Source organism: Aedes albopictus, chromosome 2 (assembly GCF_035046485.1).
Source record: "Aedes albopictus strain Foshan chromosome 2, AalbF5, whole genome shotgun sequence".
NCBI classification, from domain to species: Eukaryota; Metazoa; Arthropoda; class Insecta; order Diptera; family Culicidae; genus Aedes; species Aedes albopictus.
In genome coordinates, this window is record NC_085137.1 from 42,417,565 (window position 1) to 42,433,206 (window position 15,642).

The window sequence follows — 15,642 nt, forward strand, 5'->3', positions numbered from 1 at the left end:
GGTCAGGGCGTAGCGCCACCGCCACCACCTTCATTTCAGAAACCAGATCAACAAGAAAGTCAGATTGAACTTTTCACCACTGATTAGCCGCCGCAGTATTTCAAAACCTCAACAATGCCCAAGGGATCGGACATAGAAGAAAAGAGTGTGCTCAAATGGTTCAATCGGTTGTTGGCGGTGCAGGCGGGAACCTGTTCTGGGTGCGGATTGTACCCCGTTGTAGGTTGCCACTCCAGCTTCAGCTGAATGCGAAAACGGGTGATACCCTGGAGGTAACTTTGTTGCATTCTGAATGTAGATTAAACCGACCGACAACAACCGGCGAGGGTGGCCTAGAAAATGGTGGCAATACCTGTTCCCGAGCTGTTTGTGGTTATCGGCATGTCAATTAGATTGAAATTAATCCATTTTACTCAGGGGAGCGAGTGATAAACTGTTGGTTTCAATTCTAGGTATTGCGAGAAAATGATACTTCTCTTCTTTGTGTGAAGGAACTCTGTAACCAAACTTTTAGATTTGTAGATTGATTTTTGGACAACAGATAGTTACATTTTCACTTGAAAAGGATTAAAAGATGTTCCAATAATCATCATATAACAATTTTTGATTTATTACGATTTTCAGAACCTTTTCAAATTATATTACAGTTTAAGGTATACCGCCAAGGAAGGCGAAACTCATATTGAATATGGGTGGTTAAATACCAATTAGGGTCTTGTACCATTTGGGCAGGGGTACCTATTTTGGGCACTTGCCGCTATAACTAAGTCAATTTCAAACCGATTAACTTGAATTTTTGTACAGAGTTAGATACTGTACGAGCCTAAGTCTATACAAAATTTCAAGTCAATCGGTTTGAATTGACTTAGTTATAGCGATAAGTGACCAAAATAGGTGCACCTGCCCAAATGGTACAAGACCCTACCTGCTTAGTTCGATTTGTGTTCAAATAACATTGACATTTAAAATCCTGCTGAAATGTTCTGAAATGATAACTGCAGAATGGGGAATAAATTAAGCAACTCATTACCGCGTCCACTTTTTTTGACACTTCTTCAAGATCTAGGATAAAGACCCATACCAGGATCCTGTTCTTCAGACGTGTTGAAACAGTTGCGTAAGAAATCACGCCGTCATCGAGCTAGATATCAAAATACCACATCGCTAAATATAATTCTGCCAAACAGGATATGTATCGCGTCGTTTTTCACCCTGCCCTCAATCATAATAGAATCGCCGTTCTGAACCTCACCCAGAATAAATCGCCACGCTTGGTGAAACCCGGTAGAACCATTTGAACGCGGGCGGACAACGACGACGACTACGACGACGATGGCGTGGAATTCCAATCAGTTTATCGATCTCGATCACCACAGCAGTGCGGACCCGGACTGGATAAAGGTATACCAACCAACAACGCTACCTACTACCTGTTGGCAACCTGGCACATGAAGAAACAACAGAACGCGAACACAGCCATTAATGTGTAGATTGTCGTACACCAAACAAATCAAACCAACCAACCAACATACTGGTTTACCTCCAGGAGTGTAGCGCGGCTTTCGCGTCGATCGGTTTTTGCAGCTCGCATGCATGCATGCACTTCGGCGAGATCGCAATAATCGGGGGCCACCCGTCCGCCACGCCGGTAGGTATGCGGGATAGAAACTGGATTAATTCAGTTGTCCGAAAGCGCGGGCGCCTAGTAGGTACCTATTACTGGTGACGAAGCGGAATGAAATCAGATCAAATGGATCCAGGAAGGGTAGTTGTTTTTTTGTTCAGATGCTTTTTTTGCTTATAAGTATAGAACCCAACTCAAAATAACCTGAGGGATGGTTTTACTCTTGTTTCTCTATGATCAAAGACATCTTGTCTCCACCATATTCTATTCTATTCTATTCTAGTTCTTGCACAGCCAGTATTGAAAAGCATCCTGGAAATTTCAGAAATGCTTCAGATATTTTCTTGTCAATATTAATATTTGCAGCATATCAGGGGTGATGTGATACAAATATTAAAACGGCCAGGCCCAATGTGCAGACTAATGGTTTTGAAGATGGTTAAAAAACTAGCGATAATTAGATTACCTACGTATGAATAACATAATTGACGCATTTTTTTTTAATATGATAAAGGAAGAAACGGGGACAAGTGTACCAACCGTTTTATTTACAGTGGGATGGGGTATGTACATATAACCGTTGAGAGTGGCGTAGCTAAGATGGTTAATGCACAGTCCATGGTAGTATAATTTCCAGGGATGGGACAATGACATTTATTTCGTATGCCCTGGCCCTAATGCCTAAGGCTTAAGCGCCTATACTCGCTCTAAAGTCATCTTGTCTCCACCATATAAAAAAACAGAAATCAGCTAAAAATAAAAAATTCAACAATAAAACATACAGCATTTGCGCAGCTTAACGTACGAGTCGCGTACAAGCGACCTTTTTCAATTCAGATAAAATTTTGCTCATACAGGGGGTAGCCAAAATGTTTGGGATATGCAACTTTTTTTTCTTCCACAAAAAAAATCAGCATGCTGTGACTTTTCATAGAGTGCATCAAAAATTCTCAAATTTTGACTGTTTGTCAATCTATCATATGTGCATCATTGGTATAAGTTTTTAGCTCGATTGATTAATTTTACGCGAAGCTAGAATCGTTCTTGTAGAACACTATTTTTTAGACAACTAATTTTTCAAATGTCATATTTCGGAGACCAGTGAACCGAAATGAATGAAATTTTTAGCGATTATCAACAATATATTAATACTTCAAAATTCTGAAAACATAGGTAATTTTTGAACGTTGAAGTTGTGATGGTTTGGCATTTTCACTCTTATAGATACTGCACAAAAATTACTAAATGTGTTCTTTCTTCAATTCAAATGGGCTCCAAACCCGAGTAGAAGTAAAAATCAAAACAATATCATCATTTGATATTCTTCAGTGAAGTACTCAAGATCATAATTAGCTATTGATTTGTTTTACATAAGACATAAAAGATCAAAAATAAGATCAAAAATTAGTATGAGGAAGAACATAATAATATCTCATTTTGATATTATAAGATCAGACTACTATCTGGGGAGATCTGGACTGTATCACATCAAACCAATATCATAAAATGATCTGACAGATAGATTGGAGTAAAAAAAATAAAAATGGCCACGACCAGAATCGAACTTATGACCTTGTGATTCATGAGCATAATTAATGACATTGCCACTGCACTACGACTCATATCTGAAAATAGGAGATAACAAGAGCATCATGTTCTACATTTTCCAAGGTATTTGCGAGTCATGGTAGTTGTGTTGGTTTGGTCCCGCCATGTTGTATATGAGTGCTTTAAAGAACTAATTTTGATCTTAAATAGTAGTTTTCAGATCTTACAATTTTCGGATGTTGTAGATGAATGTGTGAAAGAACTGATTTTGATCTTCAGCAGTAATTTTCAGATCTTTCGATTTCTGGATGTTGTAGATGGAAATGTGAAGAGTTAATTTAGATCTTAAGCTGTATTTATCAGATTTCCCAATGACAAATGTTTTTTTTTATCTGTATTAACGAGATTTTTAGCCCTAGGCTAGTTCATCTCGGGACCCACGTTTTACTTCCCTTCCGAAGGAAGAACTCACATTTTGTGAGTTTGTCGGGAGTGGGATTCGATCCCAGGTCCTCGGCGTGATAGTCAAGTGTTCTAACCATCACACCAGGTCCGCTCCACAATGATAAATGTTCTATAATAGAATATTAATACAGTTCCCAGCAAATTGTAACGATAGTATGGAAAATAAAAATGAATTAAGGCTCACTTCGGAATTGCATATTTTCCTAAACTAAGAGAGCACTTTTCTCGAGATGATATCACATTTTTTTTTATTCTTAATCACTTAACCTAATTTACAGCTCTATTGTCCACTGGGGCACTACGTGAGCAATTTCAATTGACAGCTGCACATACATTTTGTACAGCGCCTAGATTCTATTCTACTTTATCGAACTGGTTGCCTTTCTGCTGCTTTTCACTTTTTCTACATTGTACCTAGTAGAATGATGAGCACAAGGATGATGATGGATGGCCGTTGTTCCTTTCCAGTCCGATTGGGGGTCCATTATGAGTAGCAGTTCGCCGATGTCCAAGTATACAGGTCCGTTTGAGCCATGGGGCTCAGAAGAGGGTCAGTGTCAGTTGCTCTCGGGGGAAAAGCAACTGACGAAAAATTGCAAGTGCCGGGGCTGGGAATCAAACCAATGACCATCCGCATATGAAGCGAACGTGTGACCAACTACGCCACGGGCCCCGGCATATATCACATTTTATTCCTATTCTCTGAATTTTTAACAAAGTTAGTGATCCAAACTTTAAAAAACGACATGTGTACAAACATGTTCGGTTTATTTTGCGCCTAAAACAGGACGAATTTCCACTATTAAGACGCAATCAATGAAGTACTAGATTGTTGTAACGAGCTGGTTTTTGTATGGTGAGTAGGTGAATTCTCCATTTCTGCAATGAAATGACGCAAAAAGCGTGGCTACCGTGATTCCTTGCCTAATTTAATACTGTTTGAGCAAAACTTTGGGTAACTGTGTGATTGTTTTCTCCATTTCTTGCAACAAACTTTTCCAAAGTTTTGTTCTAACAACATTAAATAAGGCAAGGAATCACAATACCCACGCTTTTTGCCTAATGTCGTAGCAAAAACGGAAATTTACCATCTAACCATAAAAAAATCTGCTAAAAATCTAGTACTTCACTGAAAGTTCCCTATTGTGAACTGTCGCCCAGAAAAACTTTGGGAACATTCGTAGTCGTCTGTTCATATACTGTTACATGTGCATGTCCCATAAAGATAAATATATATAAACATTTTGTAAATTGTTTTTGTGTTAGGAGTTAGGCCTAAAATTGTTAAAGTTCCCTATAAAATTGCCCATTTCAAACATCGTTACTGCACTCATCTCCATAAAAACGCCGGCTCTCGCTGCAATAATGGGACGGCGAATCGGTGTGAATTAGACGAGAAAGTGCACCGAAAAATTAGACGGGTTGAAAAGGCAGCATCCGGGCTCAACCCCGAAGCCAAGGTCTTTTTTGCCTTGAGCTGTGGTGCGAGTTTGATGTGTGAAACCGAACAAGCGAAGTACGTGAGATATACCCGAGACCGTGGGTGATAGCTCCTTGGGACAGTGTTCGATCCGGTGCTCCGCCAAGCCCGTAGAGTTCCCAGAGACCGCGATAACCCAGTGTCCGGAAGAAGAGGACACCACGTTTTTAGAAAGTGTAGATTGCGATCCCCCGGAGGGACGAGTAACTTCGTGATATAGGGCTCTCAACCAGACCGCGTGTGCGATTAGTGTCGAGAGATCCGTGTTCCCCTTTGGCGCGTTCTCGACAGTGCGAGAATAGTGAACCGCGTTAACGGGAAGTGAGGATTTTGATACCCCGTAGAAACGATGGGCCTCGTGGAATAGACCTCCCCGGCGGACCGTGTGTGTTAAGCAGTGAGAAAGACCAATTGATGACGAAAAGCTGATCCGAAACCGGAAGTACTCCGATGTGTGACGTCTCGGCAGGGTCGCCGTATTGAGTAAAGTGCGTGTGTGAATAGTGCCAACGAAGAGAACCCAGCGACCAACGACGGTGTGGGCCATCGTAGCTCCCCAAACTCACTCTCATCCGGCTAGGTGCCCCTGGGATGAGACTCAGGTAAGTCACTCACATGCTCCATATCACCTATTAAAGGCAAATAGCCTACTTACAATACCCGAGGCAGAATCACTACGCAATTTGTTGGTTGAAACTCGAAAAGCTGGTCGTCTGCAGCGGTATGTTTTGTTGAATCTAGAATCAAATGGTCCGTTTTTAGAAACGGTCGTATTTTGCTTAGCGGGTCGATAAAGCTCTCGAATTGTCCGGTGATCCGGAATCCGCATCTATAAACCCGCTTATTGAAAATGAAGACCACTTCTACTTCCTTTTTGTCCCAGTGCTCGTTTGTAAAACTTGTGGTGGACATAAGGGAACATTTATTTATTACGTAACGCTAAATTCGACATTTCATTACACGTCCCTGCATTTTCTTTATGCAGAACAATTTTCGGCGGTTGTCCAACACGCTATTTCTTTGGACGGTTTTCATTACACGTCCCTGCATTTTCTTTGTGCAGAATTATTTTCGGCGGTTCCACATGCCATTGATTCGCTCCAAAGCGAAAATTCCGTTTATGCTTACCTTGTTTTACCAATCATACCAGCCTCGAGTTACCGCGAGTATTTAACGACTCCATTCCCAATTACCGATTACCTTATCTGCTGCCACACACACCACGTCGTTTGTTTGCCTTTACTACGAAAGCGTGATCACAAGTGCCGAACAATAACATGATCAAGCATGCACGCAGGGATCGACTGACGACTATCACGTGCTATCAGTCGACAACGAGAGTCAACCATACCACCGCGCCTGGGTGTATGTGAATGTGCTCAAACCGTTGCATACACATCCACAACGGCTCGATAAAAAAAACTACTCCGCATTCTCAGCTCGTCGCGTTTGTAGCACTCAGGGATGAGAAATGTACTGGAAAAAACGGTTACCGGCTGTACATTTGACATTTTTCCACACGAACATCATAGGCTCAGCCAAACTCAAACTGTTCGAAACTGTTTTCGCATTTTTATGCGTTTCAAACCGCTTCTAGACAAACTTCTTTACATGCTTCACAAAGCTAAGAGTGTGCTCTAGCTATTTGTGGAAATCGATTAAAATTATTTATTAAAACAAATGAGTTATTAGCAGTTGAAAATATTTGACATTTTTCGCAATCACCCGCCTCATCTTGACTGCTCATAAATATTTTCGTGGGGAAGCGAAACCCGTCAAGCGTCTGCTTGACTGCCATCGGCGCGGCGTCTGATGGTATTGGTGCTGCCGTTGTTTTGTTTTTATTTTACTGCCAGTATCGATGAACGGAAAAGAGAAAAAAGTATTTTTGCCATCCCTGGTAGCACTAAACACTTCACATACACAAACAATCCACTTGTTCTCACTGTTTACATGCCAAGTGATTCTACCTACCTTTTTGATTAACTTGAAATAAATTATGATGCACTCCTGGCAGGATCGCCAATGTGAATATTACGCAACTCACTATAACAATCCGTTTCCGACATTCTTAGCAAACTGCAGTAGAATCACTTAGCATGATACGGGACCTCGCAATACAGGCGACTGGCTCCACCAAAGCTCCTCTCCTCAATGAGCCAGCAACACATTCACTGTCTCGTCATGATGATTGTTCTCACCGATGCTTACTACACGGAGAGACGAAACTACCCAAAAGTGAGTTCTTTCCACCCAACTTCGGGGTTGCATGCGTCAAGCCAATTTTGAGTTGATGGAATCGATGTTTATGTTGGGTTGTTCCCGCTTGCTTCCATCCTCATCGCCATCTCCATCGAAATACGATAAGCCTATGTCATTTGCTGTCTGCGGTTTCTAACAAATCGTCTTCGTAGTCCAACTTTACCATCTCCTGCTATTTACAATCGCTTCGTCGCTTTCTTAAATTCGGCTCTGTTATTACCAATGTCCTTCCAATTCCAACACGCTAACGCCGCTCAGCACAAAAGTGCATAATTTCCAGACTACACCAAAAATGTGTAACCCTTGCACATTCACAAAATCAGCTCCTGTGTCTGCAAAATCGTTAAATTCGCAAAAAAATTTTGTACAGCAATCTAGCTAGGTTTACTAGTGACCTTGAAAAACAAAAAAAAAAATATCGACATTTCGCATCTAGACGAGTGTACGAGCTGTTTTTGAGAATGTGTAGCTGTAACACATTTTTGTGTGGTCTGGAAATTATGCACTTATGAGTAGGGCTTACACATTTTAGTGCTGAGTGGTTTTACTGTGAACGAACATCCGTCCATATCCACCGCTTGTCTACCGCTGGATTTCCACGTGAAAAAAGGTCTTTCAACTTTTTCCCGGGATTTTGTAGATTAGTGCTTTATGCATGTTTCCTTTCCTGACACTTCGGCATCGGCGCACGTCTTAGACATGGCTGAGTACAAACAATGCTCATCTCCAGCGATATTTTTTACCAGCAATGCACCACTGTCGTACTGCATTACTTCCATTTTTCACTGCTATCCCTGCTTACTGCTATCACTCATGATACTCAGATACATAAGCGACCCGATTTTGTCAGCCCCTTTTCGGAACACATTTTTTGCTCTCTTCAAAAACTCAAACAGTTTTTCAAACTTTTTATTCCTTCATGTTCTACATCTCGGCAGTAGTTTGATGATAAATATTAATAAATTGCTAAAAATGTGACCGTAAGATAATGAGAGCAAAAAGTTCGTCGCAAAATGGGGCTGACAAAATCGGGTCCTTACTGTACATGAAAATAGAAAAGAAATATTAGTAGCGCTTTTGGTGATTCTTTCACGACGGCCATTCAGATTGGTTCAACGGATGCAGATGCGAAGATCATCCCTGCTGACTAGCAGCGTTCATCAAACTCAGTTGAAGTTGAAACTTAAAATATACGAACACGAAGAGCAACAAATAGACGAGCGCAAATATTCTAAAAAAAAGAATGATCTTCCAGCCGATCTTCAAGTGATCCTCACAAGCAACATCTTTCGTTCAGGCACTTTTGAATGTCCGTGTGCAACTTGTTCTCACAAGAAATCTGCCTCGACCAAGTTGACAGAACGCGCCCATACCCTTTTCTGAATCGAAGCGCAGGGGAATTGTATTCTTAATCTAGGGTATCGCGCCACTTGGGCGGTGGCTTCTATATTCGTCTGTTTTCTACTATAACTCAGTCAATTTTGAATCAATTCACTTAAAATGTTGTACACGGGTAGATACTATACCTATCTCACCACATTCAAAAAGTTGTGTCAATTGGTTCAAATTTGACTGAGTTATAGTGGAAAACAGACGATTATAGATGCCACCGCCCAAGTGGCGCCATTCCCTAGTACATAAAACATAATTCTGATTGAAAAAAAAAAAAACAAAACATGGATTAACAAATATCGTTTTATGGCACTTCTGCGTAGCCGTGCAAAAATAGTTCATGCCGAACAGCAGTATGAATCTCTCTGCTTGTTCTCTTTGCTGCTCTAAGACCAAGCCCACTCATGGGCTCCATTAAGCGTTTTAACGTTAAGTAGAGCCCCGAGCAAAGAAGCGAACCGCACTGGTCGCTGCTAAGTAGGGCTCGAAAGCGAAAAGTTTACGTACGGTTCGTAGCAGCGCTTAGAATATAGAGACACGCAAAGTACGGTCTCTATCCGTAGGCTCGTGCGCTCTCTCGCGTTTAGCTCTCTGGGTAGCGTAAAGAGGAGACGAAAGAACATGAGTATGGATTTGTTGCCAGGTATATAGGTTCCAGAGAATGATTTTCTTGTTTTGTATAGGTAGGAATTTATTTTAGTTTGCATCAAATAATTAAAATTTTTATTTTTACTTGCTTTGAAATTTTCAACCAAATAATATCATAGATCGTTACACGAATAACACAACAAATTGTCTGACATACATTTGTGATAGAGTGACAATACAAACGCAGAAAAATAATAGGTTTAAATTGACAAGCTTTGCTCAAGTATGTTATGAATAAAGTTTTCCCTTCTTCGCCAATTTTAGGATCATGCATAACGAAAATGTATTGATTTTCTCTTAAAAATAGTCACGATTGTCCATAATCGCACCTTTAGTTTTTGATTCGGCCGATCGTTTCGAAACTAATATTTGAAGAAATGTATAGTGATTCAGTGAGTTTTGCTATTTTAACACGTACATGTTTGAGCCGTGGTTTCTACGCAGCAAGTAAAGTTTGGTTTCGCACATTCAGAAAAATATCCAAATAAATAACTCGCGAAGTTCGTTCCGACAAGTTCCAAAATTATCGTCATCCGTTTCAGATTTCGGTGAGAAGATGTGCGTTTCTAATCCGAAAAGATACCATTTGACGGTAATAAGTGACCACAAGGTTTTCTTTCTTCACTTTCCGGGCTGAGATCCCCCACTTTGAAAGAGCTGTGCCCCGCCTTTCATTTTGTCGTGTATATTTCGAAAAAGGCAAAGGAGTTTTGGTTTGATTGCTGTTTTTGAAAATGGTGGTCGTCAGTGGGTGGTTTATTAAATATAAATTTAAAAATATAAATTAAATAAACGAGACATTATAAAGAAAGTGTGCGAAATGGGTAACTTCACCCTTGTAGAAACAATAGGGCAAAACAGAAAAAAATCTGCGAAGACCCCATGTGAATAACACCGATCATACAGAATAGGAGGTTCGACATTAGATCTATAAAAACAACCCAACAATTGGGGAGATCTTTCCAATATTACACATTTATTCATAGCTCTATTATCCACATTTTGATATATTTAAAACATATTCATCAACATGTAATCTGGATCGTTTAGTACAATATGTCCACGCATCCTTCCTCCCCTGTAAATTCGAGAAGTACCTTGCCGAAAGAAATATTCTGTACTCCAAGTATTTCGAAGAATCATCTTTGCGCGTAAATACAACGCAGTAGACCTGGCCGCTTTAATGCATGTTTTTTTGTTTGTATTAACGTGTATTTTAACTTAAATGCTAATTCCACACTTTTGATGCATGTGTCATATCTCTGATATGCTGCAAGCATCAATATTGAGAAGAAAAGTAACACGATTGCTTTCCAGGGTGATTCCGTACTGGCTGCGTATGTATGAGATTAGATAAGAGTAGTTACGATTTTTCAAAGATGCTTTGACTGTACCTTACTCAATCCAGATGTCATTGAAATACCGACAAAAATCTAAAAAAAAATAGTCGAGCTGCCAAGTTTCATCAATTAAAATAGGCGGTGTGCAGGACTGCCATATTGTAGGTTCCTCGTTATAGAAAAAGCAAGGTGTTGGATGTTACAATACAACAATTGTTGTATGAAGTGCCAAAAAGGAGAGGGGGCTCATTATGTACTTTGACAAATACGCAGTCTACTTCAAGCGCATAGAATCTGCTTCTAACAAAATATTCATATCTCTCTCTCTCTTCTTGGCGTAACGTCCTCCTGGGACAAAGCCTGCTTCTCAGCTTAGTGTTCCATGAGCACTTCCACAGTTTTTAACTGAGAGCTTCCTCTGCCAATGACCATTTTGCATGTGTATATCGTGTGGCAGGCACGAAGATACTCTATGCCCAAGGAAGTCAAGGAAATTTCCTTTACGAAAAGATCCTGGACCGACCGGGAATCGAACCCGTCACCCTCAGCATGGTCATCCTGACTACCCGTGCGTTTACCGCCTCGGCTATATGGGCCCTATTCATATACCAGCATCCAAAAAATCGCATTATATATTAATATTTCCGATTGATGCTTTGTAACTAAAAGGTTGTGACTGAGTATAGAATTAGCTGATGTTAAAATACACGTTAATGAAAAAAGGTTGCGCAAACTTATCGCAGACTGTTAGAAGACAGTTTCTACTATGACCAGGATTCATGAATCTTGACCTACGCGAAGTTGTAAAGGAGACAACTATGTTATAAATGTGTTGGAAATGCAAGGGATGTAATTATTCAATAAACCTAATTATTAAAAAAGATGCTCAAAATCTCAAATTCAGATAAATTTCTTGCGAGAAAGGCAACATGGATATCGAAGAGATGGATATTATTTTAGATAAAAATTCAACCTACAAGTCATACAGTAAGCAACAAACATATAATTTAAAAAAAGATGGCTTGAATTCCGGGGTTAAATACAATCATACATTATTGAGAAAATGATATCTTTAAACGCACCAAAACTAGTACAAATCTCCAAGGGAATTATTTATTTGAGTTCAATTTTTACTAACTGTTTTCAGTCTTATCCAAAACCCCTTCTTTCAAAATATGAGCACAGATTATTATACCGTCGATTGGGGTGACAATGGGTCTGGGGGGTGAGATTGGGTCAAAATGGAGAAACATAAAATTTGAAATAACTCGTCAACTATCGCTAATTTATATTGGAAACTTTATATTATTTCAAAGAGGAGATGTTTTTAAACATCATGATGCAGAATAAGATGTTTAGCAATAATCGTTTTTTGTTAAATTTGTGGCTAAACTTATGTGATGAAACTACTAGTAAATCACTCTGAAAAAATTTCTCCTTCGCAATGTTCCACACAAGCACCTAACCATAAATTTTCTTATAAGTAGTTAGCTGTAGATATTACCTGGTTGATGCAACGAAAAAAGTGGGCTGTCAATGCACTTTTTATTTAAAAATTCAATATTTTCGACCCTATGTCTAAATATTAAGAATGGGGGTGAGATTGGGTCAAGCAAGTTATCGACTGCACATAACCTTAACTAAAAATTCAACTTGTTATCCAGTCCCCAATTGACTTTAAAGTGGTGCCATGTTTACCGTATCTTCATAAAAGCACTTTTTTTTTTCGAAAATATGTCGAAGAAGCGTCAAGCAGTGTGTTCATACGTTTAGTGCCTAAAATCATTTATAAAAATACACTCATGCGTTTGGACAGCTCCTCTAATCACCATCTAGCCTTTAGTGTACTGCATATTCGTTTAAATGTTATTGCGAGAGAGGGTTCAATAATGTGAAATGTTGTATAACATAATATTTGAACGACCCTCTATCTTGAGAGGCCAATGATCATGTTGATCATGTTGATCATGTGTAAGAGTTTATAACGGAGGACTTAATTAAACATTTCTTATGCAGTATACTAAAAATATCATTTTTTTTTTCAATCAATCTTTCAATGCGTCCTTCCCTCATTGTAATCTTCCTCCCTCCTCTCTTGGAGGTTGAAACCTTAAATGAGGATGATTATGGTGGCTAAAAATGGCGATACAACATACAAACGTTATTCTATCAAATTTCAACCATTTTTTCGGTTGTATTAGCCCTCTTAGGTGGATTTATCATCTTTTAAAATTACCTAGATTATTATTCGTCATGGTAACTTTGTATTTTAAATAGATTTACTAGTTATGATCAATAAAATTAACTTATATTCTTAGATAGGTGACTTCGAATACTTTGACCCATTCTCACCCCCTCTAAGGGGTGAGATTGGGTCAATTTTCAATCATTTGTAGTTAAGTACGTAATTCATATAATGTGATACTTTCTTGCTAAACTTTTATTACCATACATACCAAATAAAAAGTTATTCCGACTTCAATTGCATTTGTTATTTAACAAACAATCTTTGAGTATCCTTTTTTGACCCATTCTCACCCCCAACGACGGTACTGAATAAGATTTGCAATAACACTATAGAAATACACAAAATATTGCGATGATTTACAGAAGTGCAAAAAACCAATGGTACGGATAGAATAGAGACCACCGGTTCGCAAAGGCGACCGATCATTATTTTACTCACATGGAAACGAACGACCGGTGCGAAAATGGGTGGATAGCGAAATTAAAAATCGTTAACGACGTGCTGTTGCGTGTGTAGTATGAAGCCCACGAGTGGGCTTGGTCTAATAGTGCTATAGGGTAAACCTCCCAAATAGTAACAAATAATCCACAATTATTTCAAAATATCTCCAGCGACTCTTTCTGAAAGTTCTTTGAAAGTTTCAATACATTTCTGCAACAGTACCCAAAATAAAGATCCCATTGAAAACTTCTTCTGCGATAGCTCCAGCGTTTTCACCTTGAAATGGTTTTGAAATTCCTTAGGAGTTTTTTCAAGAATTCCTGCAAAAGTTTCTTCGTATTTTTTTACGAAACACTATCGGGGATCCAATGAGGCGTTTATTAGGGTATTCGGTAAATTCTTGGTGTATATCCTTTAGCATTCTGAATCGTAGATCTGTTCAAACAGTCCTTCACACTCTGTCAGCGACATAAACCATTTAATGTCCCTGTCTCATCGTCGTCGTGCCCGTTAATCCGTCCATCGTTGTTTTCTTATTGCCATCCCGTCCAGGCTACCAACAGAATCATCTTGTACCTCTAGTTGGCAACTGGTGGCGTAGTAAGGTAAGGGGGCGTCCATAAATGATGAAGCTTTTTAGAGGGGAGCGAGCCATATATGTATTAGGCATGGACAAATATGCTACGAGGGGGGAGGGGCAAAAATCGGCTAAAAAATGCAACGTTATTTTTGGACGTTCCCAAACTGTTTAGCTATGGTCTAGCTGACATCTAACTGACGAAGAAAACTACACAACATATGCGAACATTTCCTGCAATCTCAAAAACACTACATCCGATTCTTTTTTGCACGGGTATGGTTTTTGCTCAATTTTGAACCGATTCTCATAAAATATTGTACACATGTAGGCACGATTAGTACTATCCTTGGTACTATCGTGTTCTAATTCAAAAACTAGCAGATTTCAGCTATTACCACACCTATGAGCGAATGAAACCCTATTCCAAATGAGTAGTAAGTATCTAAGTGCTTACTAATTAATAATTAGTGGATCCATCCATGTCAAAAGGTGAATTCACTAATTATGAACGTTATTGTTTGCCCCTTGTGTCCAGCAAACCGACACATCAAAATACGATTCACGCTTCGTTGACCACCGTCTTCTTCATGCGTACGTGTAGATTGTCGGGAACTTAACAACTTCACAACTATCGACGTTTTCGTGGTACCTATAGACCAATCCTGAAGAATCATTCAAGCTTCACCCAAATATATGCCTTCCGCTTTCAATTATCGAAAAATAGTCAATTTATATGGGTTGAACCCGATGTGATCGAGTAACGTTCACTATTTTTCGACTATAAAACCGAGTTTGGAGTCAGTTAGAAGTATCAGTTAGCTAGCAACGCTTCTGCAAACACTTCCTGGAGCTTCCAACGCACAGTGGAAAATTGTATCATTCTAAAATGAAGGTTTGTTTGGTTCGATTACTCGTGAAACATTTTCTTCTAACATGATTTTTACCCAAAAACAGTTCACAATCGCAGCCCTTGCCCTTCTGATGGCCATTGCCACCGAGGCTTCTCCCGTGGTTCCCTACACAGCTGGCGTAGTGGCGTACGATAACGCATGGCCAGTTGCCACCACTGGAGCTGCCTGGCCCCCGTACTGGTCTGGTAACGCACACTACGGATACGGTGCATGGCCAGCCTACGGAAAGAGCTACGGATACTCGAATGCTTGGGCTCCGACTGTTGTGTCCACCACCAAGGTCGTCGATGGAGGTCTGTGGAACTATGCCCCGTACGGACATGGATACGGACACGGATACGGATACGGACTGGGATATTCCAAGTATTGGTAGATTGGGACGGTGAATGTGTGAGGTCTCTGGATGTTTGGCCATGCAAGAATTTTGTGATTTGAATCTGGTTATGAAATATAGGTAAAACTTCAAGAAATATTTAACGCAAAATTTAACGTATTTTAGTTTTTGTGATGACAGATCAAATGATCTGGAGTTATTTGCAGATTCGATACAGCTAGAAGGCATAAGAATACTTATATGGACTTGTTTGTGAAAACCAGGTCAAAGGTCTACTCTTAAGCAAGATTCCTAGTTCAAACTTATTTCTATCCATATAAGTAGAACCGAATACTTTATACCAAGGGGCTCGGTATGAAAATAGTGTTA

General features: G+C 39.6%; 1 protein-coding gene across 1 annotated transcript; it reads left to right on the forward strand.

Annotated features, from left to right (window-relative positions):
- The first annotated feature begins 14,832 nt into the window (after positions 1-14,832).
- Positions 14,833-15,423, forward strand: LOC109421192 (uncharacterized). Its single transcript, XM_019695685.3, has 2 exons — positions 14,833-14,920; positions 14,983-15,423. Exons 1-2 carry the CDS (start codon positions 14,915-14,917, stop codon positions 15,310-15,312), a joined length of 336 nt encoding a protein of 111 aa, XP_019551230.2. The 5' UTR covers positions 14,833-14,914; the 3' UTR covers positions 15,313-15,423.
- Positions 15,424-15,642: the final 219 nt, after the last annotated feature.